This window comes from Nerophis ophidion, linkage group LG03 (genome assembly GCF_033978795.1).
Source record: "Nerophis ophidion isolate RoL-2023_Sa linkage group LG03, RoL_Noph_v1.0, whole genome shotgun sequence".
In the NCBI taxonomy this organism is placed as follows: domain Eukaryota; kingdom Metazoa; phylum Chordata; class Actinopteri; order Syngnathiformes; family Syngnathidae; genus Nerophis; species Nerophis ophidion.
The window spans coordinates 34,859,656-34,886,349 of record NC_084613.1 but is presented as its reverse complement, the minus strand read 5'-3'; the positions used below and the strand labels follow the sequence as shown (position 1 = coordinate 34,886,349).

The 26,694-nt window shown below is 40.4% G+C and overlaps 1 protein-coding gene across 3 annotated transcripts in view; it reads right to left on the bottom strand.

The window, feature by feature from the left end:
• The window catches only part of adgrf8 (adhesion G protein-coupled receptor F8), a 58,069-nt gene that overhangs the window by 22,668 nt on the left and 8,707 nt on the right, over window positions 1-26,694 (bottom strand). Inside the window, exons 2-21 of one of the 3 annotated variants that reach the window (XM_061895012.1) lie at window positions 16,107-16,285; window positions 14,312-14,462; window positions 13,177-13,225; window positions 11,532-11,561; window positions 9,012-9,155; window positions 8,762-8,929; window positions 8,560-8,604; window positions 8,322-8,459; window positions 8,051-8,218; window positions 7,843-7,893; window positions 7,605-7,742; window positions 7,355-7,522; window positions 7,155-7,208; window positions 6,917-7,054; window positions 6,647-6,814; window positions 3,008-3,088; window positions 1,481-1,525; window positions 1,313-1,401; window positions 1,171-1,232; window positions 29-153 (exon numbers count right to left, since the gene is read on the bottom strand). In XM_061895012.1, coding sequence (XP_061750996.1) covers window positions 29-153; window positions 1,171-1,232; window positions 1,313-1,401; window positions 1,481-1,525; window positions 3,008-3,088; window positions 6,647-6,814; window positions 6,917-7,054; window positions 7,155-7,208; window positions 7,355-7,522; window positions 7,605-7,742; window positions 7,843-7,893; window positions 8,051-8,218; window positions 8,322-8,459; window positions 8,560-8,604; window positions 8,762-8,929; window positions 9,012-9,155; window positions 11,532-11,561; window positions 13,177-13,225; window positions 14,312-14,462; window positions 16,107-16,162 — 2,068 coding nt within the window. In that variant the 5' untranslated portion in view covers window positions 16,163-16,285. Of the gene's footprint in view, window positions 1-28; window positions 154-1,170; window positions 1,233-1,312; window positions 1,402-1,480; window positions 1,526-3,007; window positions 3,089-6,646; window positions 6,815-6,916; window positions 7,055-7,154; window positions 7,209-7,354; window positions 7,523-7,604; window positions 7,743-7,842; window positions 7,894-8,050; window positions 8,219-8,321; window positions 8,460-8,559; window positions 8,605-8,761; window positions 8,930-9,011; window positions 9,156-11,531; window positions 11,562-13,176; window positions 13,226-14,311; window positions 14,463-16,106; window positions 16,286-25,171; window positions 25,237-26,694 lie in introns of all 3 variants that reach the window. The other 2 variants (XM_061895014.1, XM_061895013.1) reach the window with 2 other exon arrangements.

Below are 26,694 nucleotides of genomic sequence, written 5' to 3'. Positions count from 1 at the left end.
AAGAATAGTTTGATGAAAAATTACTTACCGTCGAGCACCAAAGGAAACAAGTCCCGCAGGTCATTAAATATTGCGGTCAAAAGGTTCTCAACATTCGAGTCTTCAATAATCGTATTTGCAGTGAGGTTGAAGTTAACGATGGTGCTACCAGAACTATTAAAAACAGACAAATTAGAGTCATTATATTAGAATAACTTAAAGATGGCTGCTTTTAACCCCTTCTCATTGTTCCATCTGTTTTATTGGTTGATTTTTGTTTAATTGATTTCACCTTTTTTACGTTTAATCTATTTTTTTCATTCTCACTTGGATTTCTGTTTCAGATACCCTGGCCTCCGGTCTTGGGCCTGGCACCAAATAGCGTCATCTGCTTTTTCCCTCTCAACAAGCTGGCACCCAGGCATGGATTTTTGTTGATGATTTGGCATTTTTTAGGACAATTATCCAACATTGTAACAACTTTTATAAGTCAGAAAAAAATGGACAATCGTCTTGGGTGTTTAGGCTCAGATGTGACTGGCCCGGTCAACGCACCATACAAGAGTGGCTGGTGTTGTCTCAATCATGGAATTTGATTGGCTGTCGTGGCTATTGAAACGAACCGTTTAGCTCGGTTGGTAGAGTGGCCGTGCCAGCAACTTGAGGGTTGCAGGTACGATTCCCGCTTCTGCCACCCTAGTCACTGCCGTTGTGTCCTTGGGCAAGACACTTTACCCACCTACATCCATTGCCACCCACACTGGTTTGAATGTAACTTAGATATTGGGTTTCACTATGTAAAGCGCTTTTGAGTCACTTGAGAAAAAAGCGCTATATAAATATAATTCACTTCACTTCACTTTTAGCTCAAGTGAGGTATCAGTAAAAAGCTCTAAGTTTGGAGTTGTTTCTACATTACGGTGTAGCTAATGCTTTCAAGTCAAATTAATTTACAATCAATAAGCAATGGAAAATATTTGCAACTGATAAATTCTGAAAGTCTACGGTAGCATGTGGGCCAAAATAATAAGAATGTCAACAGACAAGCTTTCCAAAGACACAATACATGCCTAGGCAATAAAACATATATAAAAACATAAATACAAGAGTAGACACACTGAAGAGCTTCAGTGGAACAACACATCTTTCTCAGGACTAACTAGATATTTCAAAGACAAAAATGAAAAATACCTGAAGTTCATGAGCTCTGCTGACACCAAGTTTTGGATGAACTCTGGAGCTCGTGTCGTTATCTGTTGGAGACGGTGAGTATAAGAAACACGTTTACTCAATAAACATGTCCGTGTCAGGTGATGGGGACACATGTACTTACTGACTCATTAACCATCATGTTAACAAAGTTGTCCATGTTGTTGAACTCTGGGCTGAAGTTCATGTCAATGGTGAACGACACCGGTAGGACTAAAAAACAGAGAGAGCTTCTCTGTACAAACGTGTACATCGAGTCTCGTGAGATGAAGTCACGGTGTAAAATACGTACCATCTAAAGTATTGGATATTGGAGGAGGTGGATTTGGAGCTGAAACTGTAGGGCAAACATTGAATATTTAGTTCCAAATATATTGTAATACAAATATTTAATCTGTCCTTTGTGCGTTTTGTGAACAATGTGAATGACTTAAAGTGCCAGTAGAATGGGAAAACAAGTTGCCTCTACTGTATATTGAAGCTTTTATCATACATATCTGATTCATGACACCAAAAGAATTCCAAAGTGTGCAAATAAATAGATATGATTAAAATAGGCTTAGTCTCACAGAGATTCCCGAGCCATTTCGAGATAATGGAGAAGCCAGTCACATGCTCGCATGACGTAGAGGAGGAACCACAGATCAACAACAATGCTAATCAAGCAGAGTTTGTGAGAGCCAACGATTACTTTGGGAACAATTATGATCCAGGACCTTATATTTTTGAGACAGACCACACAGAGGATGAGCAATAAGTTTTAGAAGCCAAGTGATGGATGCCGTTTCATTGTGACACAAAAGCATGAGTTGAAGTGCTAGGTGCTAAACATACAAACTAACAAATAAACAATAATAAACCATAATAAAGCAAACACTTACTGTAATATTTCCACTCTCGCTGGGATGCCGACCAACGGCACACACACATAATTCCGTTTAAATGAAGAATCAATCACGATCCTCAAAAATGGTTAAAAAAAATTGTGGCAACTAGAGTCTTTTTCTGTCTTTTTTGCCGTCTGTGAAGGTGGACAAGCCTGTCGGTCCATGGCCACTTTTGTTTACTAGCAGGTGAGAGATGCATGAACTTTAATCTAGAATATGCTTTTAGCAAGTTTGAGACCAAGCAGAAGCAACCGCCGGCTCAGTGTGATAACAATAGCAGTGTAAGCTAACATTAGCTCACTGCTATCAATGAGGGGCGAAAATAATCTGTCTGCGTTAGCAGTTATAATAACAATATCACTCATATTTGGTTAATTTTCAGGTCAGAATGGAAATGGAATCAATTTTTAAATATTTATTTACCATTAATTTATTTACCAAAAAGTTAAACAAATGTGTACTTGTCCAACATAACGATTATGAATGATAAACAGCACATCTCTTTCACATTTTTGGGTATTTCCAGTATGACTGATCTATTAGTATGGTCAGAATGCAGAAACGTTCCCCTTGTGACGTCAATTTACGGAAATTACCGAGGGAATTTCCGAGTGGAATACTCAAAATAGCCGACTAAATGTGTGTCATTTTGTGACATATGGGTTACATTTTCACATACTTTGCAGATTCCAAACAGAATTGGATATGGTTGAATGGATACAACAAAACACACATTTTCATTTAAAGTCGATTTGATTTTACACTCTACTGATACTTTAGGTGTAAATTTAGGACGAGTTTAGGTCAACATTCCAACTTCACCAAAAGTGAACCAGGAACAGAACTTGTGTGCAGACTGAAGACTTCTTGTACATGCATTATTTATACACATTGACTGTATTCTAATAGGAATTGTAGAACAAATACAATACCAGAGCTTGTTGCAGGCATGCTTGTCATAGAATTGACTGTCGTAGTGATGTTTGCTGGATTAGGTAGACATAGAGAGTCACCTGTAGGGAAAAACATGACACTCATGTTTGTGTTTATTTAAAAAACTATTACACCTAGTAGTACCAAGTGTGGTATAAGTGTCAGGTCATTACGTTTTTTGTTTTTTTGTTCCAGTTCTATTCTCTACCAAGTGTACCGTTTATTTTTACATATCATGTTGTTATAATCACATATAAATTGTATAGTTGACTGACAAAATAAGTTATTGGACTCAGGAGGGTTATCGGGCCAGAAGACGGCGTGGCGCAGTGGGAGAGTGCCAGTGCGCAACCCGAGAGTCCCTGGTTCAATCCCCACCTAGTACCAACCTCGTCACGTCCGTTGTGTCCTGAGCAAGACACTTCACCCTTGCTCCTGAGGGGTGCTGGTTGGCGCCTTGCATGGCAGCTCCCTCCATCAGTGTGTGAATGTGTGTGTGAATGGGTAAATGTGGAAGTAGTGTCAAAGCGCTTTGAGTACCTTGAAAGTAGAAAAGCGCTATACAAGTACAACCCATTTATCATTTAAGACAAAGATTGGCGGAATAAAACCCAAAGCTGATACTAATAGTTTTTGTTGACTCATTTGGCATTATTGACATTATGTGTTTGCATACGTGTATATGCAGAATATATACTGATTATTACAACAAGATACTGTAGATATAATATTTCAGTGTGTTTGCATACATTTATATGCAGAATATATGCTGATTATTACAACAAAATACTGTAAATTTAATCATTCAGCGTGTTTGTATGCATGTATATGCAAAATAAATGCTGATTATTAAAACATAATACTGTAAATATAATCATTCAGCGTGTTTGCATGCATGTACAAACCCCGTTTCCATATGAGTTGGGAAATTGTGTTAGATGTAAATATAAACAAAATACAATGATTTGCAAATCATTGTATTTTGCTACAAAGACAACATATTTGATGTTCAAACTGAAAACATTTTTTTTGTGTGCAAATAATCATTAACTCTAGAATTTGATGCCAGCAACACATGACAAAGAAGTTGGGAAAGGTGGCCATAAATACTGATAACGTTGAGGAATGCTCATCAAACACTTATTTTGAACATCACACAGGTGTGCAAGCTAATTGAGAACAGGTGGGTGCCATGATTGGGTATAAAATCAGCTTCCATGAAATGCTAAGTAATTCACAAACAAGGATGGGGCGAGGGTCACCAATTTGTAAGCAAATTGTCGAACAGTTTTAGAACAACATTTCTCAACAAGCTATTAAAAGGAATTTAGGGATTTTACCATCTATGGTCCGTAAAATCGTCAAAACATTCAGAGAATCAGGAGAAATCACTGCACGTAGGCGATGATATTACGGACCGTTGATCCCTCAGGCGGTACTGCATCAAAAACAGACATCAGTGTATAAAGGATATATCCACATGGGCTCAGGAACACTTCATAAACCACTGTCAGTAACTACAGTTGGTTGCTACATCTGTAAGCGCAAGTTAAAAACTCTGATATGCAAAGCAAAACCAATTTATCAACAACACCAAGGAACACTGCTGGCTTTGCTGGGCTCATCTAAGATGGACTGATGCAAAGTGTAAAGGTGTTCTGTGGTCTGACGAGTCCACATTTCAAAATGTATTTGAAAACTGTGGACGTGGTGTCCTCTGGAACAAAGAGGAAAATAACCATCTGGATTTTTATAGGCGCGAAGTTCAAAAGCCAGCATCTGTGATGGTATGGGGGTGTATTAGTGCCCAAGGCATGGGTAACTTACACATCTGTGAAGGCACCATTAATGGTGAATGGTCCATACAGGTTTTGGAGCAACATATGTTGTCATCCAAGCAACGTTATCATGAACGCCCCTGCTTATTTCAGCAAGACAATGCCAAGTTACGTGTTACAACAGCGTGGTTTCGTAGTAAAAGAGTGCGGGTACTTTCCTGGCCCGCCTGCAGTCCAGACCTGTCTCCCATCAAAAATGTGTGGCGCATTATGAAGCCTAAAATACGACAACAAGACCCGGTTCGTTGAAAAATTTAAGTTGTACATCAACCAAGAATTGTAAAGAATTCCACTTTCAAAGTTTCAACAATTAGCGTCCTCAGTTCCCAAACGTTTATTAAGTGTTGTTAAAAGAAAAGGTGATGTAACACAGTGGTGAAGATGCCCTTTCCCAACTACTTTGGCACGTGTTGCAGCCATGAAATTCTAAGTTAATTATTATCTGCAAAAAAAATATAAAGTTTATGAGTTTGAACATCAAATATCTTATCTTTGTTGTGCATTCAACTAAATGTGGTTTGAAAAGGATTTGCAAATCATTGTATTCTGTTTACATTTACATCTAACACAATTTCCCAACTCATATGGAAACGGGGTTTGTATATGCAGAAAATAGTTGCTGATTTTTACAACACACAATACTGTGAGGATACGAATATAATCATTTAGCACTCACAATGTGATTTATCAAACGTGAAACTGTTTGCGGCCATTCTATTTGCGTTTATACTTAGCATGTTTGGACGGTACGTGCAATCTGGCGAAAAGGAGGCAATCGCTGCAATGACAGACGTCAGAGAGATTTTTCTGTGTGTCTGTCAATGTATGAAAAGTTCAGGCATAAAAACCTGTAAACACCGGGGGATACCGGGGCATGGAGATTGAGCTTTTTGTAGGGCGTGCAGTATTTTGTTAGGAAAAAAGACACACTGGCGTTCTGTCAAAACCTTCATTCCTTCAAAACCTTCATTCCTAGGAATGTTATTATAAGAGGAAGCAGATGATATGGTTCTGATGGATTCATCTAACCGTGATGTTCAACTGTCACTGCATCGGTTTTCAGCTGAGTGGGAAGTGACTGGGGTGAGAATCAGTCCATTGTTCTTGCTCGGAAAAGGGTGAAATATTATTTCCGGGTTGTAGATGAGAGTTTGCTCCAAGCGCAGGAGTTGTAATAAGCCGGAAGACAAAGCTCTCACTTTACTAGTCAGTCTACGTTCCTGTCCTCATCTATGGTTGTGAATGACGGGAAAAGATTGCGGATTTAAGTGGCCGAAATTAGCTTCCCCGTAGGGTGACAGGGCTCGTCCTTAGAGATAGGGTGAAGAGCTCTGTCATTCGGAAGAGGCTCGGTGAAAAGTCTCTGCACATGGAGAGGAGCACTGATGAGATGGCTCGGGAATCTTGTCAGGATACCACCCGGATGCCCCCCTCTGGAAGTGATCAGGGCATGTCCAACCGGTAAGGGGCCACGGAGAAGACCCAGGACACGTTGGAGAGACCGTGTTGCTTAGCTGGCCTGGCGACGCCTTGGAATTCATCGGGAGGAGCTGGACAAAGTAGCTGGGGAGAGGTAAGTCCGGGTTTCTCTGCTTAAGATGGATGGATTGATTTTCTGCACCACTTTTGTATTTTCAAATAATTGTGCATCCCATCATAGTACATCACCTGCAACACACCCACTTGTATTCCCTGCTATCTTTTTAGCACTTGTTACTTTGGGAACTTACGACACTCAGGCCCTGAATGTTTTAATGTTTACATACAGGTATATAAACACTTCATACAAGCTGCACTTACTTGTTTGTAGCTCACAGAATTCCCCATCCGGGGGAAGTGTATCGATGCAGTTGCAGATTGCTGTGAGTTCATTGCTGCACGAACCAAAACGTTGACAGAATTGGCATGGCCATGCGTATTGTTCTTCACACCGACATTGCTGAACTCCAGCAGTCATTATGAAGCATGCTGTATCCAAATTCACCAAAATGATCAATACACTTTATAAAAAGATACAGTTAGACCAGCTGGTGTTAAAGAGACAAATTCGTAGGCAAAAAAAATGCTCACTTGTGGTCAAATCTAAGCTTATCAATGAATCAGTGATGTTTTGTGGTAACAACAAAGTAACCACAGCAATCCTCAGTTGATTAATGAACTGTGATGGATCGGTGTCGTCTGGAACATTCACTGTGAGGACTATGTCCACTGATGTAGAGAAAGAACAATGGGCATTACAAAACTTTCTGTTTGTAGAATTCAACTGAAGAAATTATGTACAAGCCGTCATACATCTCAAATACAATACCTTCTGTTGTTGGTGGTGGTGCTGGTGGTGCTGGTGGTTGACATGAGGGGAAAACTGTAAATCAAAATTTAAAAATGACTTATCAGATTCCATGAATCATTAATAAATGAATTATCATCTGAAGAGTTGAATCAAATCCAGTCCATTACATGATACAATTGACTATTGCTGGATGAACTGATATTACAATCTGCACTTACGAGTTTGTATCTCACAGAATTGCCCGTTTGAAGGAAGTCCATTAATGCAGTCGCATGTTTCTGTAGTTTCATTGTTGCATTGACCAAAGTCATCACAGAAGGAACATGGCCATGCATATTGTTCCTCACACTGACACTGCTGTCCTTCAGTAGAGTTTGAGAGGCAGACTGAAAACAAAATTATCTTTCAACATGAACTAACACCTTGGCGATATATTCGAGTGACAGACAAATGGAAATAAATGCTCACTTGTGGTCAAATCTAAGCTTATCAATGAATCAGTGATGTTTTGTGGTAACAACAAAGTAACCACAGCAATCCTCAGTTGATTAATGAACTGTGATGGATCGGTGTCGTCTGGAACATTCACTGTGAGGACTATGTCCACTGATGTAGAGAAAGAACAATGGGCATTACAAAACTTTCTGTTTGTAGAATTCAACTAATGCAATTATGTACAAGACGTCATACATCTCATATACAATACCTTCTGTTGTTGTTGGTGGCGTTGGTGGTGGTGGTTGACATGAGGCAAAAACTGTGAAGCAAAATTAAAAAATTACTTATCAGATTCCATGAATCATTAACAAAACGAATGATCAACTTAAGAGTTGAATCAAATACAGTCCCCTACATGATACAATTGACTGTTGCTGGATGAACTGATATTACAGTTTCATATAATCTGCACTTACAAGTTTGCTGCTCACAGAATTGCCCGTTTGAAGGAAGTCCATTAATGCAGTCGCATGTTTCTGTAGTTTCATTGTTGCAGGCCCCAAAGTCATCACAGAAGGAACATGGCCATGCATATTGTTCCTCACACTGACACTGCTGTCCTTCAGTAGAGTTTGGCTGGCAGGCTGGATTAAAATTCATCAAATTAATCAATCAACTTTTTAAAAACATACAAATACATAAGCCAGTGTTGAAGGGACAAATCAATGTGCCATAAAATATGCTCACTCGTGGTCAAATTTAGGTTTTCCAATACTACTTCATTGGTGATGTTTTCTGGTGAAGACCGAGTAATCACAAACATCCTCAGTTGATTAATGAACTCTGATGGGTTGGCGTTGTCTGGAAAAGTGAGGACTATGTCCACTGTTGTAGGGAAAGAACAATGTACATTACAACACGTTCTGTTTGTAGAATTCAACTAATGCGATTATGTACAAGATGTCATACATCTCATATACAATACCTTCTGTTGTTGTTGGTGGCGTTGGTGGTTGACATGAGGCAAAAACTGTGAAGCAAAATTAAAAAATTACTTATCAGATTCCATGAATCATTAACAAAACAAATTATCAATTTAAGAGTTGAATTATATACAGTCCCCTACATGATACAATTGACTGTTGCTGGATGAACTGATATTACAGTTTCATATAATCTGCACTTACAAGTTTGCAGCTCACAGAATTGCCCGTTTGAAGGAAGTCCATTAATGCAGTCGCATGTTTCTGTAGTTTCATTGTTGCAGGCCCCAAAGTCATCACAGAGGGAACATGGCCATGCATATTGTTCCTCACACTGACACTGCTGTCCTTCAGTAGAGTTTGAGAGGCAGACTGAAAACAAAATTATCTTTCAACATGAACTAACACCTTGGCGATATATTCGAGTGACAGACAAATGGAAATCAATTGTCACCTGTGGTCAAATTGAGTCTTGTCACCATGACATCATCTGAGAAGTTTGATGGTAAATCCACTTGTTGTACGGACATCCTTAGTTGATCAATGATCTGTGATGGCTCAGTGTTGCTTGGAAGATTAATTGTGAGGACAACGTCCACTAAAGCACAGGAGGAACACAATGGACACGACAACACTTTCTTTATGACTGGACATCAGTTTGCATTCAATTTGACCAGCCTTGGCTTAAAACACATCTTTTTTAATACCACACTCAAAATTTGGGGCTTTGTCGTGAACTTTTAGTCCTTTGAAAGAATGGATAAGTACATATGTGATGGGACACAAGTAGGGGTTTTAATTTTTTTATGTTTCATTGCCTTAGAGTGTTTTAATGGCTGTGGATTTTAATTGCATGTTTTTACAATTTGTAGAATTTGATTGTATTGTTAATTGCATGCTTTTACACTTTGTGGAATTTGATTGTATTTCTAATTGCATGTTTTTACTCCTTGTGGACTTTGCGTGTATTTTAAGACGTTGCCCCCTTTTTAGCTTGTTGCCCTAACAACCCATTACAAGTCACTTTGCCAAATCGAACGGCACCTGAAATCAGACGCACCTGTGGAGCATTAGGACTAGACACATAAAAGGAGACAGGATCGACAGACTTTGGAAGGAGGACCGGGTGAACGCACGCAGGCTGGAAAGGAATCCCCAGGACTACCTAACAGACCCCGTAGGCTACCGGAGCGAACCCCCAGAAGCCCACAACAGGGGCAGAGGAAACCCTGCCTCCAAAGTAAGTGTCGTGCTTTGTGAATCTGTGGGGGTGTTCAACTGCCTTGGGCTGTAGGCTTGCGGCTCCTGCGTTGTGCGCTTGCTGTGTGGTTCTGTGAGCAGGAGCGATTGGGACCCAGAGACCTGCGGTGACCCCCGGGAGCGACCAAGAGGCGCAGCGAGACGGGACGAGTAAGACCACGTAGGTCCCGCGAATGACCGGAGACTGGCAAGAAGGGTGGGCGTACCCAATACTTCTACGCGGAACTACAGCAGAGGCAGGGGAAACCCTGCCTTGCGTGTGAAGTGAAGTGACTTATATTTATATAGCGCTTTTCTCTAGTGACTCAAAGCGCTTTACATAGTGACAACCAATATCTAAGTTACATTTAAACCAGTGTGGGTGGCACTGGGAGCAGGTGGGTAAAGTGTCTTGCCCAAGGACACAACGGCAGTAACTAGGATGGCACAAGCGGGAATCGTACCTGCAACCCTCAAGTTGCTGACACGGCCACTCTACCAACCGCGCTATGCCGTCCTAAGTAAGTGTAAGTGTGACGTCAGCCCGGAGAGCATCTCTGTGGTTTTAATTCTGTGTGTAGGAGGACGCTGTGGAAGTGGGCGGAGCCAGGACACTGACCCACTATGCCTGTCGCGGCTGTACACTCACCTATAATATTGTTTACCAATTGGTATTTTTAGTGTTTTCAACTTGACTGTTTATTTTTTTTAATTTAAATAAATTGTGAACGAGCATAAATATCTGTCCTTATTTTGGGACGGTTGCTCTCACTACATTGGGTTCTTAACATTTATATTGTATTTAGCAATATTTTATTAGTTTTTAAATATTTTACCACTCGGTTCCATTACACATACAAAAATGCCAGGAGGAAAAAAAATATCAGTTAGAATAATACATAATGTTGGATATGGAGAACATACAAACCATTTTTTTATTGAATCAAAAATACTGAAATCCCACAACATTATGAATTTGCAAACAGCTAAAATGATATACAAAACAAATCATTAATTGCTACCCAAGAATATACAACAATTCTTCCCAACAAAACAGGAGAAATATAATCTTAGAGAAAAATAATATTTAAAACATTTGTACACACGTACGACACTTAAGACCTTCAGTATATCAATATGTGGGATTAAGTTATGGAATGGATTAACCAAACAAATCAATGTACTAATATGATCCACTTCAAACAACTCTTAAAATTTAGTGTTTACAAAGTACAAAGAAGAAGAACCATGATAAACATTCTAAATTTATCTCATCCATCCATTCATTTTCAAGATAATCTTACTCATCTCACCATATGAAATATAATTTACTTCACCAATTATTATTTATTTATTTATTTTTACTGTTATTACTTGTGGAGTATATTGTGAATAAATTGAGAACAGGAAGCGATCAAAAGTTTTAGTAACTGCTGTGTAAAGGAAAACGGGTATAATTAAATAAGCACTGCTTCTTCCTACTCCTTTTTGAACATGTTGAATAAAGAAACTGGAGATTGTGATGTATCATGTTGTATGCATGCATGTTTGAAATAAACTCAACTCAACAAACTCAACTCAACTAAAAAAAAGTCAGCAGTACAATTTAACAAAATAGATAAGAGCCTTTCATTGGATAATTTTTAAAATGTATTTTTATTTTACATGTACATATATTTACTATGTGACAAAGGTGTTAGAGTAAATATAATTTTGAAAGGACGAATGTAAATACCTTCCATTGGGGTCAGACGTTGGAGAACACCTGTGGAGCAAAATTGCATTTGTATTTACAATCAGAAAAAAGCAGGTGACCCTTAAGACTTTCAACAGTCGTACAAAGTGCAGAATGATAGAAAATATTAGACAATAAGTATATAACATTACAATAGTAATATACACTAACAGATAACAATAATAACATATATATATATATATATATATATACATATATATATGTATGTGTGTATATATATATATATATATATATATATATATGTATGTGTATATATATATGCAGTTAATGGCGATTAATCTCAGAAATAGTGCGATTAACTTCGATCGAAGTTAATCGCACTATTTCTGAGATTAATCGCCATTAACTGCATTGTATACGCAAAGCCCAATAATGAATTCAAAAGTAGTGTGTCGTGCACCTTTATTGGAACATTCTCCCACATGAACAAAAGCGCCAAAACATTTGTTGTGCAAACACAATTTAAATCAGTCCTTGTTAAACAGTAGCAGTTAAATAGCATATTTTATGAAAATCAATTCAAAAAATGTAAATACAAACATTTAAGCTTATTGCCACTGCCAGGGTATTTAAGTTATCCAGTTTGTTATGTAAAATAAATATAATCTACATACAAATCTCTGAGCCACAATCATAACATCTGAACAGGCAATTTCTGAGGTAACAGCAGAAACATTTTTTTTATCAGGGATCTTATGTTTAAAAAAACCTATATGATAGGTAGTGGGCTGTTTTAGGGAATTTTTGATCAAATTATCCTTACTAGCAATATTAATAATGTGTTTATTCTGCATAGTGCACTTAAGATAATTATGACCATATCTAGGAATTGATATGATGGGAATTTTCCGATTGTTTGCTTGGTGCTTTGATAAACTGAACGCATCATATACATGGTACTATATTGGGATGTTATGAGCCAGGGAAATAAAGAACTACCCTACCCAGCATGTAACAGGAGTGACGAGCATGCGCATTAGCCCGGTATAGGTTGTGTGTCGCCATGACGGCATCTTGTATGTTGTGATATGCACGCTCTGAAAGTAAACTTTAAGAACTCAGCCAGCACTCCTCGTCTGCATTATTCATAAATAGACAGACAACACATATACTCCGCTGCTTCACAGGCCGCTGGATGTAGCCGGCAAAGTATTCCCATGCTAGCTAGCCGGTCTAGCAAGCACGCGTCATTCAGTCCAAAACGGCCCGATCTATCCACATTCAGAATTGTCTGGCGGTCGTAAGTGATCCCGGAGTGACCACGCTGTAAGCCAGCCATGAAATTTGCAGAATTGTCCGGTATTTTTGCCAAATGTTCCATCTTTACCAAGAGCCCCTCGACGCCATACGCAAATGTGCGATAAAATAATTGTCGGCGTTAATAGATTGATGAGTTAACTCGTAATTAACGCATTAATTTGCCCACCCCTAATATATATATATATATACACATATATATGCGTGAACACAAAAGGATTGAAGCGTTATCGTTATCGTTACTCTTCATATATACATAATTAGAAATAAAGAAGGCAAAAATATAATAAGCAATGTATTAAAATTAGCAATAGACTAGACTTCACACGTCTCATTTTAGGTTAGTTGCCATAAAAAGATTTCTCACCACTTCTTTTCTCTCGGCCATGACTGTCAAGTTGTTTGCGTGTCAGCGCCTGGAAAAAAACAAGCATTCACACTTAAAGTTATTATGGAAGCATTTTTTTCCAAAATACAATCCTTAAATATTAAATTTTAATGAAGGAATCGTTTGATGCAATCATATCCTGTGAACCACTGAAACATCAAAAAAGGGTAAATACGTTGATGAAAGGTTCCAAAGGTGGAATCACATCCTTTGCTTGTAGCTTGACACCTGTCGGACATAACCTCCAAATAATTAATACTTCCTAAATTAAGAACTAACAAAACCTGCTATATACTTTTATCTTAACACAGTGACACCATTCTGAGAGGGGAACTGCACTTTTTGGGGAATTGTGTCCATCATTCATAAGGCAGGAACAACCATCCATCCATCCATTTTCTACTGCTTGACCCTTCACATATGTTTTTATTTTTGTATGCATTCTAACTTGTAAATAAACACTAGCAAAAGCTTGATTCCAAAAAAGTTCAGTTCCCCTTTAAAAATATAATTTACTCTATCCCATTTATAGCTCTTTATCAGCCTGTGTAATTCTCTGTCCAAACACGAGAGGCGGTGTTTTCCAAAGAGTACTCAGTGAACAACTACAACTCTTGTTGACGTTTTAGCTTATTAGCTTCCTTTTTTGGGAGCTCATGTTAATTTAGGAGAAAGGAAGTATCATAGCAACTGGAAGTAATCCAAGTGTTAAACATAAATTTGTATAGTACAAATCAGATGAAAAGGCGCTCGAAGGTGGGCTGAACTTTCTCCGAACAAGTCGAAAAGCCACAGGAAATCCACATGTCTGTGAGACAAGGTGTTATATTTTGTAGGTGTTCATCAAGCTAGGCAGGTGAGTTTGGAAGGGGATGAATGAGCATAATCCGGACTTTAGGCTGTTTGCAGCCAAAAAAGGCTTTTAGGAGGTCTTCAAAAACTTTGAGTCAATTTTAACCGATCACTATGTCCTATTTACTGCAATGAGATTTCAGACAAACTCGAATGCTTGACAATTCATTTTGTGACCTGTGCATTCATAAATAATGTGCATGCTTTCACTCAGCAACGGTTATTGTTCTGTTTATGAATTCAATTAAATGTGTGATGTTACCTTGAACAATGTAATGGCAGACTGCGGGGACCACCCGATGTCATGCAACAAGGACTCGGCCAAAAGCAGGACAAAGGTGAGCCTGACTGCCTTCGATGAGTTCATCTCCACAAGTAAGATGTCCAGAGGCAGCCACTCAGGAGGGACAATTCTGGAACATAAAATAACGCCAATGTATTCATTTTTGCAAATGATTCTCATAAACTACCCAACAGGTTTCAACCCAAAGTAAGAATCAACACTTAAAATGTCATAAAATAGGCTCCGTGTTTGCCTAAATTCCCGAATTAACAGGTGTCAAACCCAGGATCCAGGGGCCCTATCTGTACCGCCACATCATTGTATGTGGTCTGCAAAAGCCTGAATATATTGTTTGTCTGAGAACTATTTCTTATATTTTGATAACTGTATTAAATTCTGACGGAACAAAAAAATTTATGAATGCAAAATATGTTCTAAATTCAACATTGTTAGATGCAACAAGCAATCTTATTCTTTTTTTTGTCAGTGAAAGCCTTTTTAAATTAAATTCTACACTAGCTGAACCAAAATATATCTTTGTTTCTCGTTTGTTGCTACACAACAATAACAATCAAATTAAAGGAAACTTTTGTTAAAAAAAAAAAAAAAAAATACGGAAAAAAAAATTGGGTCCCCCCTGATTTTTGCAGGATTTTTTTTGTTACTGTTGCGTCCTAAAATGCCTGATTTTGCTGCAGATTTTCCAAAAGTTGCGGAAAAATCACCCGCACTGATACAGGGAGACGTCTGATTGTTTAGACTCTTTAGCACTGCCCTAGTGGCTCCCTGGACCTTTTTCAAAAATGTTTGAAAGTGGAGAAAAACAGGGGGAAAAGAAATATTTGTTATTTTAATATGGTTTCTGCAGGAGGACAAACACATCCATCCATCCATTGTTTACCGCTTGTCCCTTTTGGGGTTACGGGGAGCGCTGGAGCCTATCTCAGCTACAATCAGGCAGAGGGCAGTGTACACCCTGAACAAGTCGACCCTCATCGCAGGGCCAGGACAAACACAAACCTTCCTAATTGTTAGAAATCCCACTGTTTAATATTTTTGTGTTTATCCTTTGCAGATGACAGTATTTGGTGAGCTCCGTTCTGTCCTACTAATTTTGGCGGTCCTTGAACTCACCGTAGTTATGTGGACAGTTTTTTTACATGTACAACTTTCTCCGACGCTGCCACAGAAAGATGTGTTTTATTCCACTTCTTTTTTGTCTAATTTTGTCCACCAAATGTTTTATGCTGTGCATGAATGCACAAAGGCGAGCTTTGTTGATGTTACTGACTTGTGTGGAGTGCTAATCAGGCATATGACTGCAAGCTAATACATGCTAACATGCTGTTTAGGCTCGCTGTATGTACATATTGCATCAGTATGCCTCATTTGCAGGTAGATTAAGTTCCTTTAGTTTTGTCCTGTGGGTGTTAGGAGCTGGTAGGGTGGATCCCAAGGATGTAGAGACGTCTGTTTGTTTAGAAGTGTTTTTCCTTTATTTTGGCGGAAGGATGACTTAGACAAAACAAAAGGCGATGGTGGAAGCACAAAAACACACCATGAAAAAACTACAACGATAAATTACCAAAACTAAACAAAAAGCGCTAGGCAAGGCTAGGAATAATACTGTCTGAGAAAATGTAAAACAGAGGAGCAAAGTACTAAATAAAAACGCTAGACGAGGCTAGGAAAAAATACTTCGTGAAAGAAGTGAAACAGATAAACTGGATGTAAAACTAAAGGCGCTAGACAAGGCTAGGTATTACAGGCAAACCTGTGAGATGCACGAGACAAACTAGAGAGTTTGCTAGTGAGACGAAAAAGACACATGCGAAGAGTAGCAGCAGTGACCACAAGGTTCCGGCGCTCACAGGCAGGCAGCACCCAGGTTAAATAGGCCACCCTAATCAACCTCAGGTGTGTGCTGCTGCCCTGCGCCAGCTGCACTCCATACTGTGGACGAGAGAGAGAGAGTAAATATGGTGTGCAACTAAAAACAGAAATGAGCAAGGAACATTCAGATTACCACACTGTGTATTTAATGTATATTTGCATGTCTCATGTCACATTATATGTGTGTAATATTGGCTGCATTTCTGATAATTGTTTGTGTGCCAGGTTGTTCCAGACCACAGCAAATGTTATCCAGCTTACAAAGATTGTCAAAAATCCATTAAAATAAGACAGCCTGATGTTTCCTTTAACTTGGACTTACAAATCTATACCTTTGGCCTTTCTAAGCCAGTCATTTCCAGGACTTATTTTACCCTCTGAGAATTGTTACTAATGTTTTCTTATGTTCTAAAAATGTGTAGAATACATGTTGAATTTCACTATTTCTGAGCTCACACGCTGTTTGCAGTGATTACATTGTGCTGTTGTAGCTGGACACCAATTCGTCCACAGAGTAGAGTACATTATTTCACTTCTTTAATTAATCCATTCCATCATTTGTTTCCAGCTACTGATATACTAAAGGTTGTAAGTGTTGTAAAAGTATACATATGTTTTGAATTAGATTTTTCTCTAAGGTTATATTCCTCCTCTTTTGTTGAGAAGAATTGTTGTACATTTTGCAAAATCACCAAATAATTAAACTTCAATATTATGGATTCCAAAAACAAAGTGTATGATGTGTTTTTTAAGACAAATATAATCATTAGTATACAGGTATCCATCCATCCATCCATTTTCTACCACTTGTCCCTTCGGGGTCGCGGGGAGCGCTGGAGCCTATCTTAGCTACAATCGGGCAGAAGGCGGAGTACACCCTGGACAAGTCGCACCTAATCACAGGACCAGTATACAGGTATACTTAAAACAAAACTATGACTCACAGTACACATATACGACATGGAGCAATGTCGTTAAAGATAAAACACAAATTAAATAGTGGGGATTTGTTACAAAATTCAGACTATTCACTTACATTAGTTTACATTACGTGGGCGGTTTAAACTGGGCTAATCCTTTTCAACAAGCAAAACAACTGTATCCTCAACCACGTATCTATACGTACACGGGGGGAACTGTTAACTGTATCACCTGGCACTCTTTAAACTCCTTGTGCAGATCTGAATGTTTGTTGTTTTTACCTAGGTTTGAAACAAAGATTCCAAGGCTGTATTGACACATTCAACGTTTAAAGTAGCACCTGCAGCACCACGCTTCCGTGTTTGAAGCATCACCTTAATTGATAGTTTTGAAGCCCAAATACCTCCATATTACGCTTCACGCACCCTCTTTATTAACCAGTAGAAATGCCATTTTTTGTCATTTTTCCTCTCCACACTGTTTCTGCTTGTATGCGCTCAATGTGTTCGTTTTAACACACAGATGTGCCTTGCAAAGGAACGTCACCGCCGCACGTCAACATATGTGGATGATAAAGAAGTACCTTTATTTTCCAAAGGCAGTAGTACTTTTTTTATTCAGTAGTACCACAATACCTTATGTGTAGCAGTATACCTTTCAACCCTACAGTCCCACTATGACACAACAAACCCAGCAGCAGTGGTGTTTGAATCCCATTTTTGTAACCAAGAATACATAGATCTAGTGAATACATCCAAACACTTCATTAATATTTGTATGTGCATGATCAAATAACATTATTATTGAATGTAATTTCTAAAGGAAAAATAGGTTTAAGCACTTCAACATTAAATCTAAGACAATCTTACAATTAACAGCAAAGAAATGGCCAACTCTTTCAATTGTTGGACACGATGAAGACTATAATCATTTCAAACTTATGTCTGATACCGGGAGGCCGGCATTCTCTCCTGATTTATGAGCAGCCAGGTTCCAGATTTCTGTAGTCCTTCACAAGGGAGTAGGTTTGATTTTGAGATTGGTGGGGACACAAAAGTGCTCCAAGGCAGCACTCTGAAAATTTACTTTTTTTTTTTTACATTAGCAATCATAATTTCACGTCATGCAGATGTTATAGGGTAAAGCAACTAAAAAGAAAGCAAAGGAGACAACTTGGAAGAGTTCTCATCTTTACTCTTTAGTGTAGGGTTGAAGTGCAACTGTGCATCATACTGTCAATTAACATAGCCTACTGTCCATCAACAACATCAGAAATACATTCATGTAATACAACATTGTAAATAAACATAAATGAACTGAATGAATTAAATAAGTTTATTTCGGTCATATAATCAATCAAATCAATCAACCATTTTGTGTGATCAGTTTTACAGTACATGTTATATGTATACAATTATGCACATTTACACACGAAAGAAAAGAAAAAGAATGACCAAAAAAGGAATAGGCTGAAGTCAAAGCTTATATTTGCCTAGTCTATACCTTCACTGAAGATTAGATTGCCTGTAACATCAAGGTAAAAAAAAATTAAAAAAAAATCAATGGGATGAAAGTAATTGTTACTATATTTTATAATTTTCAATTATTTCACCTTTCAAGGTTTTCTTAAACCTCACAAAAGAAGTGCATGTCTTCACCTCATCAGTGAGCTTGTTCCACCATTTAACTCCTAAAACTGTAATACATTTGTATTTTATATTTGTTCTCGCTTTACCTATTTCAAAAATCGATATCCCCCGCAAATTATAGTTTGCTCCTCTTAAATGAAATAGCCTGAGTATACAAGCTGGAAGGCTGTTGTTCTTTACTCGAAACATAATTTCCATTGTTTTTAAAAACACAATGTCTGAAAATTTTAATACATTTGAACTCATAAATAATGGATTGGTATGTTCATAGTAGCAGGCTTTGTGTATAATTTAATGACCCTTTTTTGAAATGTTATTATTGGGTCTATGTTTGTTTTATAAACATTTCCCCAAATTTCAACACAATACGTTAAATATGGAAAAATAAAAGAATAATACAACATATGCAGGCATGTCTTATTCAGCATGTGTCTTACTTTATAAAGAATAGCAATAGATTTGGATATTTTTCCCTTTATATATTCAATATGCGGTTTCCAACACAGTTTATGATCAATTATTATTCCCAAGAATTTAGTTTCATATTCTCTATCAATTTCCACTTGATTTAATATGAATTTTGCTTCACAATTTGTCCTTGCACCACTGAACACCATAAATTTAGTTTTCTTATCATTTAATGATAACTTATTAATATCAAACCATTTTTTTTAGCTGAATTAACTCAACCTCTATTATCCTCAACACTTCCTTCAAGTCTTCTCCTGAACAATATACATTTGTGTCATCGGAAAAAAAAAAAAAAAAAATTAATTTATTACATACTGAACAAATATCATTTAGGTAGAGTATAAATAACTTAGGTCCCAATACCGAGCCTTGTGGAACCACACAAGTTATTCTTCTTGGCTGTGATTTAATCTTATTCATTTCCACATATTGAGATCTGTTACTTAAATAACTACTTAACCACTGTTGCGAAACACCTCTTATGCCATATTTTTCTGTCTAATCCCCCTCTGATCCCCACAATTTCCCCCTCTGTCTTACTTTTGTTTTCTCTTTCTATCCCTTGCTGCTCCAGCCCGGCTGCACCAAATGATAATATAAATACATTTAGTAAAGTCAAATTTTAATAAGGCAACAAGAGAAGTATCCTACACTTCTCTTCTGTAAAGTAAATGTGAACAGCCGATATAGGCATCTACATCAACTATATGATTTGCCTGAGAAGCTGGACAGGACGAAACAATTACAAAATAAAATAAAATAAACATAAAAAATAAAAAAATGAAATAACACTGCATATAAAGTTTTCTTTTTGCTTTGTGCTATGTATAAACAAACTATGATGGGTTACGTTTATGAAATCAATGAACGACTGCAGAAAAAATTAAATAAAATGTTTGCATGCAACAAAACTGTTACGATAGCGCCGCATCGCGGATGTGCGGGGAGTGTCATCCCTCGATGCACGGGATCACAGCAGGCAAAATTGAAGGTAGGAACAGGTTTTAATTATAAAATACAACAAAAAGAACACTTGTACAACGCGGAAAGAAAAGGGGTGCCAACGCACGGGAAACAGAACACAAACGTGAGCAAAAGGCAGTGTTCAAAAAGTCCAATCAGCGCGAGCCGAGCGCGCGGAGGCTAAGCTATACTTAGCAGAGAGAATACAGAAAGAGAAACCTAACGTAACTGTTGCGTGATGCAAACAAACTGGCGACGAGGAACTGAGGTAGCAGGCGGTCTTAAATACAACACAATAAATCAAAACAGGTGTGCTTCGGGAGTGCGTGCAAGAGGCGTAATTAAGTAGCCATGGTGACGAATGTAAACAAGGAAGTGTTCAACTGAAGGGATTGGCAGAGTCCAAACGTGATCAAAACATATCCAAAGCAAAACAATAAACAATCCGTGTAGCGGATCGTGACATTACCCCTCCCTTAAGGGGCAGATCCCAGATGCCCCAAAAAACCCAATATCCAGACAACCCCCTCCCAAAACAAGACAGTCCAAACGTGACGGGAGGGCGGTGGGAGGACTTGGCGGAGTGTCGGCATGTACCGTGTCCCCGAATCCACCGGGGACACAACAAGTGCCGGCGGCGGGTGGAACGTCGCTGCAAACACAGTCTGGGCGGGCGGAATCGCAGAGGCCACCTTAGTGGCTGACGAAGACCCGGGCGCGTCCTACGGGGAGGACGCGTGGGGTAGGGCCACGGCCGTCGTGTAGGTGGACGCGCCCGTTGAGGGGGACGCCCGGGGAACGGCCACACTCGTGGCCGGAGTGGAGGAGGCTTGGCAGCAGCAGACAAAGGTGCGGGGGCTGCAGCCGAAGCAGGCACCGATGCTGGTGCTGATGCCGGCAGAGGAGCAGGTGCTGATGCCGACAGAGGAGCAGGTGCAGAGGCCGGCAGAGGAGCAGGTGCAGAGGCCGGCAGAGGAGCAGGTGCAGAGGCCGGCAGAGGATCAGGTGCAGAGGCCGGCAGATGAGCAGGAGCAGAACCCGGCAAATGAGCAGGTGCAGAAGCCGGCAGATCAGCAGGTGCAGAAGCCGGCAGATGAGCAGGTGCAGAAGCCGGCAGATGAGCAAGTGCAGAAGTCGGCAGATGAGCAGGTGCAGAAGGCGGCAGAAGATCAGGAGCTGGTCTTCGCCGCGGAGCAGGTACTGGTGGAGCCGGAGCTAGTATCTGCCGCGGAGTAGGTACTGGTCTCCGCCGCGGAGCTGGAACGGGTATCAGCCGTGGAGCAGGCACAGGGACACACCGAGGAGAACTAGGGGACTGGCTGAGAGAAGGACTAGGACTACGATGAGGGATAAGACGAACACTAGGACTCGGGCAAGGACTTGAGTGAGGACCAGGACTTACAATCATACTAGTGCTTTGACAAGGGCTTGGGCAAGGACCAGGACTTACAGTCATACCAGGGCTTGGGCAAGAACTAGGACAAACGGTCAAACTAGGGCTTGGGTAAGGACTGGGACTAACAATCATACTGCTGCTCGGACAAGGACTTGGACAAAGACTAGGACTTACAGTAACACTGGGGCTCGGACAAGAACTTGGATAAGGACTAGGGTTCGGACTAAGACCACGAGGGGAATCAGAACTAATATTACGATGACAAGAAATAAGACTCGGGACAGGACTCGGACTCGAAACAGGACTCGAAACAAGACTATAACAAAAACTCGGACCAGGACTTGGACTACGACTCAATCTACAAGTCGGTCGACAAGTAAAATGAGAACATGGATTAGGAAGACGGCTAGGACTTGAACTCTGAATCAGAACCGGAGTGGGACTAGAATTAAGACGGAAAACAGGAGGAGGAGGTTTTGGAGGCTTAACTGGTTTACCAGGACGACAGACAGGTGGTGGAGAACTAGAGGGAAGTGCAGGCTTAACCGGGGGAAACTCCGGAGGAGGAGGTCTAATGGGCCGGAGTTTCAAGTGCTGGAATAGAGGTGGGAGAGGTTTGACCGGTTGTCAAGGTGGCTTAGTGGTTTGCAGCTGTGCTACCTCAGTAGCACAGCTGCAAACCATAACTGTGGTGGCGAAAAATGTCCTGATAATAATTAATCTTAGAATTAACGTCATTGTTTGGCGGGTGACTGGGATTGGGGGTGCAATAATTGTCCTTATAAATCTTCTTTAAAGAAAACAGGTCTTTGTGTGACAAATGAGAATATTCTGAATCAAAAAACTCATCGTCGGTGCTATCATCGAAAAAAAAGTCTGTGGAGAGTCTAACAAGGGGTTAATAGTGACCTCATAGGGAGGTGGGAACGAAGTGACGTCACGTTGAGTGACAGGGGATGCGGGAGCTTATGTGGGGCTAACAGAACTAGCAAAATGGTGACTAGGAACGGGAGAAGTGAACAAAGTACCAACCCTTAGAGAAGAGTCCTGGGTTGGAGCGGTGGAGTATATGTCCGGATATGCTGCTTGTCGGGGACGGAGTTCTGGAGGATCCCACGCGAGGTGACGCGTTTCTGGTCCCCAGTTTCTGTTACGATAGCGCCGCATCACGGATGTGCGGGGAGTGTCACCCCTCGATGCACGGGATCACAGCAGGCAGAATTGAAGGTAGGAACAGGTTTTAATTATAAAATACAACAAAAAGAACACTTGTACAACGCGGAAAGAAAAGCTGTGCCAACGCACGGGAAGCAGAACACAAACGTGAGCAAAAGGCAGAGTTCAAAAAGTCCATACAGCCGAGCACGCGGAGTCTAAGCTATACTTAGCAGAGAGAACACAGAAAGACAAACCTAATGTAACTGTTGCGTGATGCAAACAAACTGCCGACGAGGAACTGAGGTAGCAGGCGGTCTTAAATACAACACAATAAATCAAAACAGGTGTGCTTCGGGAGTGCGTGCAGGAGGCGTAATTAAGTAGCCATGGTGACGAATGTAAACAAGGAAGTGTTCAACTGAAGGGATCGGCAGAGTCCAAACGTGATCAAAACATATCCAGAGCAAAACAATAAACGATCCGTGTAGCGGATTGTGACAAAAACGTTTTAACTCCGAAAAAGACGTAAGGTTGAAGGTTAAGTAAAATACTTAATGTCTATTTAAGTCCTCCTTGTAGTCATGAAAAAAAAAAACGCCAAACTTAAATTATTCACTGGCAGAGAACCAAAAATGCCGTAAAATGTCTATTTCACTGAACAATTAAAAAATGTGAATATATGCAAAATTATAGGAAATTAAAATATTTATCATACTTGGTCAATGTGATTTCTGCTCCTGAACCGCAGAGCACAGCGTCTCCACATCGAGGCTGTATGACGTCACCATTATCTTCACACAGGAGTGTAAACTCTCATCTGTGAGGCGTGTGCCATGTTTGTTTTTAATAAAGTTCATGTTGGAGAACACCTGCTCACATGCATGTGTGGATCCAAAGATCGACAGGACTCCAAGTGCATACTTGCGTTCCAAGTTTCGAACACAAGTTTGTCTGGTTTGGGGAGGTTTTCAATATCACACCATTTGTGATTCTGAGCAAGAACGGCCTTCTGGCGTGAAACATCTTCAAGGTCCGCTGTCAGGCGCTTTAACTTGGACACCCACATGTCTTTGTCCTGCAGCAGCTGCAGGCGGCTGCTGCAGGACGGAGACGCGCGCGGCCGTGGGCGTGTCCCGAGGTTTGACAAGCAGGATGACAAGCTGAGCTTGCCGTGACAAGCTGAGCCGCATCAGAGTGATCAAAGAGTTGCATGCAGCTCCGGAGCCGCGGGTTGCCGTCCCCTGGTCTACGAGTTGTTCCTCAAGATCACTTGCAATGTCGCATATACGTCTCGCAACTGTATCGCTTTACAGTGGGACAGCTTTTAATTTTGCTGCGCTTGTCTCGTCAAGCATGACTGACACCATGTCTACTGCAGCGGGGAGAATCAGCTGCTCAGCAATTGTGTGTGCTTTTTTGCATTGAGCAATTCTGTATGCAACTCTATATGAAGCCAATTTATCCATGTTGTGTAATTGTGGTCCACAGATTAGCCTGCTACCAATCCGCGCAAAAGTTTGTTCCGCTCAGCCCCGCCCCCATTAGTTACTGTTGCGTCCGTCAAACTTTCGCTCCTACCTAGAAATTTAAAGCCTACAGGAAAAATAAGTAATTCACATCAATTTATATAGCAGATTTCACAGACAGAATCACAAAGTGATTAACAGTTTGTATAGAAAACGGGGTTGTAAAAAAAAATCTAAGAATAAAAAAAAAAAATTAAAGTTTAATTTCCTCCCGTTTCTCGCGCCCCACCTGTCATGTCTCTATTCCCCACACTTTGAGAAACGCTGTATTAAACGATTACAGTTGGTACAAAATGCGGCTGCTAGACTTTTGACAAGAACAAGAAAGTTTGATCATATTACGCCTATACTGGCTCACCTGCACTGGCTTCCTGTGCACTTAAAGGCCTACTGAAATGAGATTTTATTATTTAACGGGGATAGCAGGTCCATTTTATGTGTCGTACTTGATCATTTCGCGATATTGCCATATTTTTGCTGAAAGGATTTAGAGAACATCAACGATAAAGTTCGCAACTTTTGGTCGCTAATAGAAAAGCCTCGCCTTTACCGGAAGTCGCAGACAATGACGTCACCCGTGTGAGGGCTCATCACATCCTCACATTGTTTTTAATGGGAGCCTCCAACAAAAAGAGCTATTCGGACCGAGAAAACGACAATTTCCCCATTAGGGATGAAAGACTCGTATTTGAGGATATCGATAGCGAAGGGCTAGAAAAATAAAAATAAAAAATAAAGTTAAAAAAAAAGGCGATTGCATTGGGATGGATTCAGATGTTTTTAGACACATTTACTAGGATAATTCTGGGAAATCCCTTATCTTTCTATTGTGTTGCTAGGGTTTTAGTGAGTTTAAAAGTACCTGATAGTCGGAGGGGTGTGTCCACGGGTGTCTTGAGGCCATTGTCTGAGGGAAGTCGACGGCAGCTGTATGGACGACACAAACTTAGCTGTTCTCCGGTAAGTGGCGACTTTTTACCACAATTTTCTCCCCGAAAACTGCTGGTTGACATTTGGTCGGGATCCATGTTCGCTTGACCGCTCTGATCCATAGTAAAGCTTAATCTCCGGGAATTCAAAACAAGGAATCACCGTGTGTGGCTAAAGGCTAAAGCTTCCCTACTCCACCTTTCTACTTTAACTTCTCCATTATTAATTGAACAAATTGCAAAAGATTCAGCAACACAGATGTCCAAAATACTGTGTAATTATGCGGTTAAAGCAGACCACCTTTAGCTGTGTGTGTGCGCAGCGCTAATATTTCCTAAAAGTCCATGACGTCACGCATACACGTCATCATTCCACAACATTTTCAACAAGAAACTCCCGGGAAATTTAAAATTGCAATTTAGTAAACTAAAAAGGCCGTATTGGCATGTGTTGCAATGTTAATATTTCATCATTGATATATAAACTATCAGACTGCGTGGTCGGTAGTAGTGGGTTTCAGTAGGCCTTTAAGATGTGACTTTAAGGTTTTACTACTTACGTATAAAATACTGCACGGTCTAGCTCCAGCCTATCTTGCCGATTGTATTGTACCATATGTCCCGGCAAGAAATCTGCGTTCAAGGGACTCTGGCTTATTAGTGATTCCATCCATCTTCATCTGCTTATCCGAGGTTGGGTCGCGGGGGCAGCAGCCTAACCAGGGAATCCCAGACCTCCCTCTCCAAAGCCACTTCGTCTAGTTCTTCCCGGGGGATCCCGAGGCGTTCCCAGGCCAGCCGGGAGACATAGTCTTCCCAACGTGCCCTGGGTCTTCCCCGTGGCCTCCTACCGGTTGGACGTGCCCTAAACACCTCCCTAGGGAGGCGTTCGGATGGCATCCTGACCAGATGCCCGAACCACCTCATCTGGCTCCTCTCGGTGTGGAGGAGCAGCGGCTTTACTTTGAGTCCCTCCCGGATGACAGAGCTTCTCACCCTATCTCTAAGGGAGAGCCCCGCCACACGGCGGAGGAAACTCATTTCGGCCGCTTGTACCCGTGATCTTATCCTTTCGGTCATGACCCAAAGCTCATGACCATAGGTGAGGATGGGAACGTAGATCGACCAGTAAATTGGGAACTTTGCCTTCTGGCTCAGCTCTTTCTTCACCACAACTGATCAGTACAACGTCCGCATTACTGAAGACGCCGCACCGATCCGCCTGTTGATCTCACGATCCATTCTTCCCTCACACGTGAACAAGACTCCTAGGTACTTGAACTCCTCCACTTGGGGCTGGGTCTCCTCCCCAACCCTGTAGATGGCATTCCACCCTTTTCCGGGCGAGAACCATGAATTCGGACTTGGAGGTGCTGATTCTCATTCTGGTCGCTTCACACTCGGCTGCGAACCGATCTAGTGAGAGCTGAAGATCCCGGCCAGATGAAGCCATCAG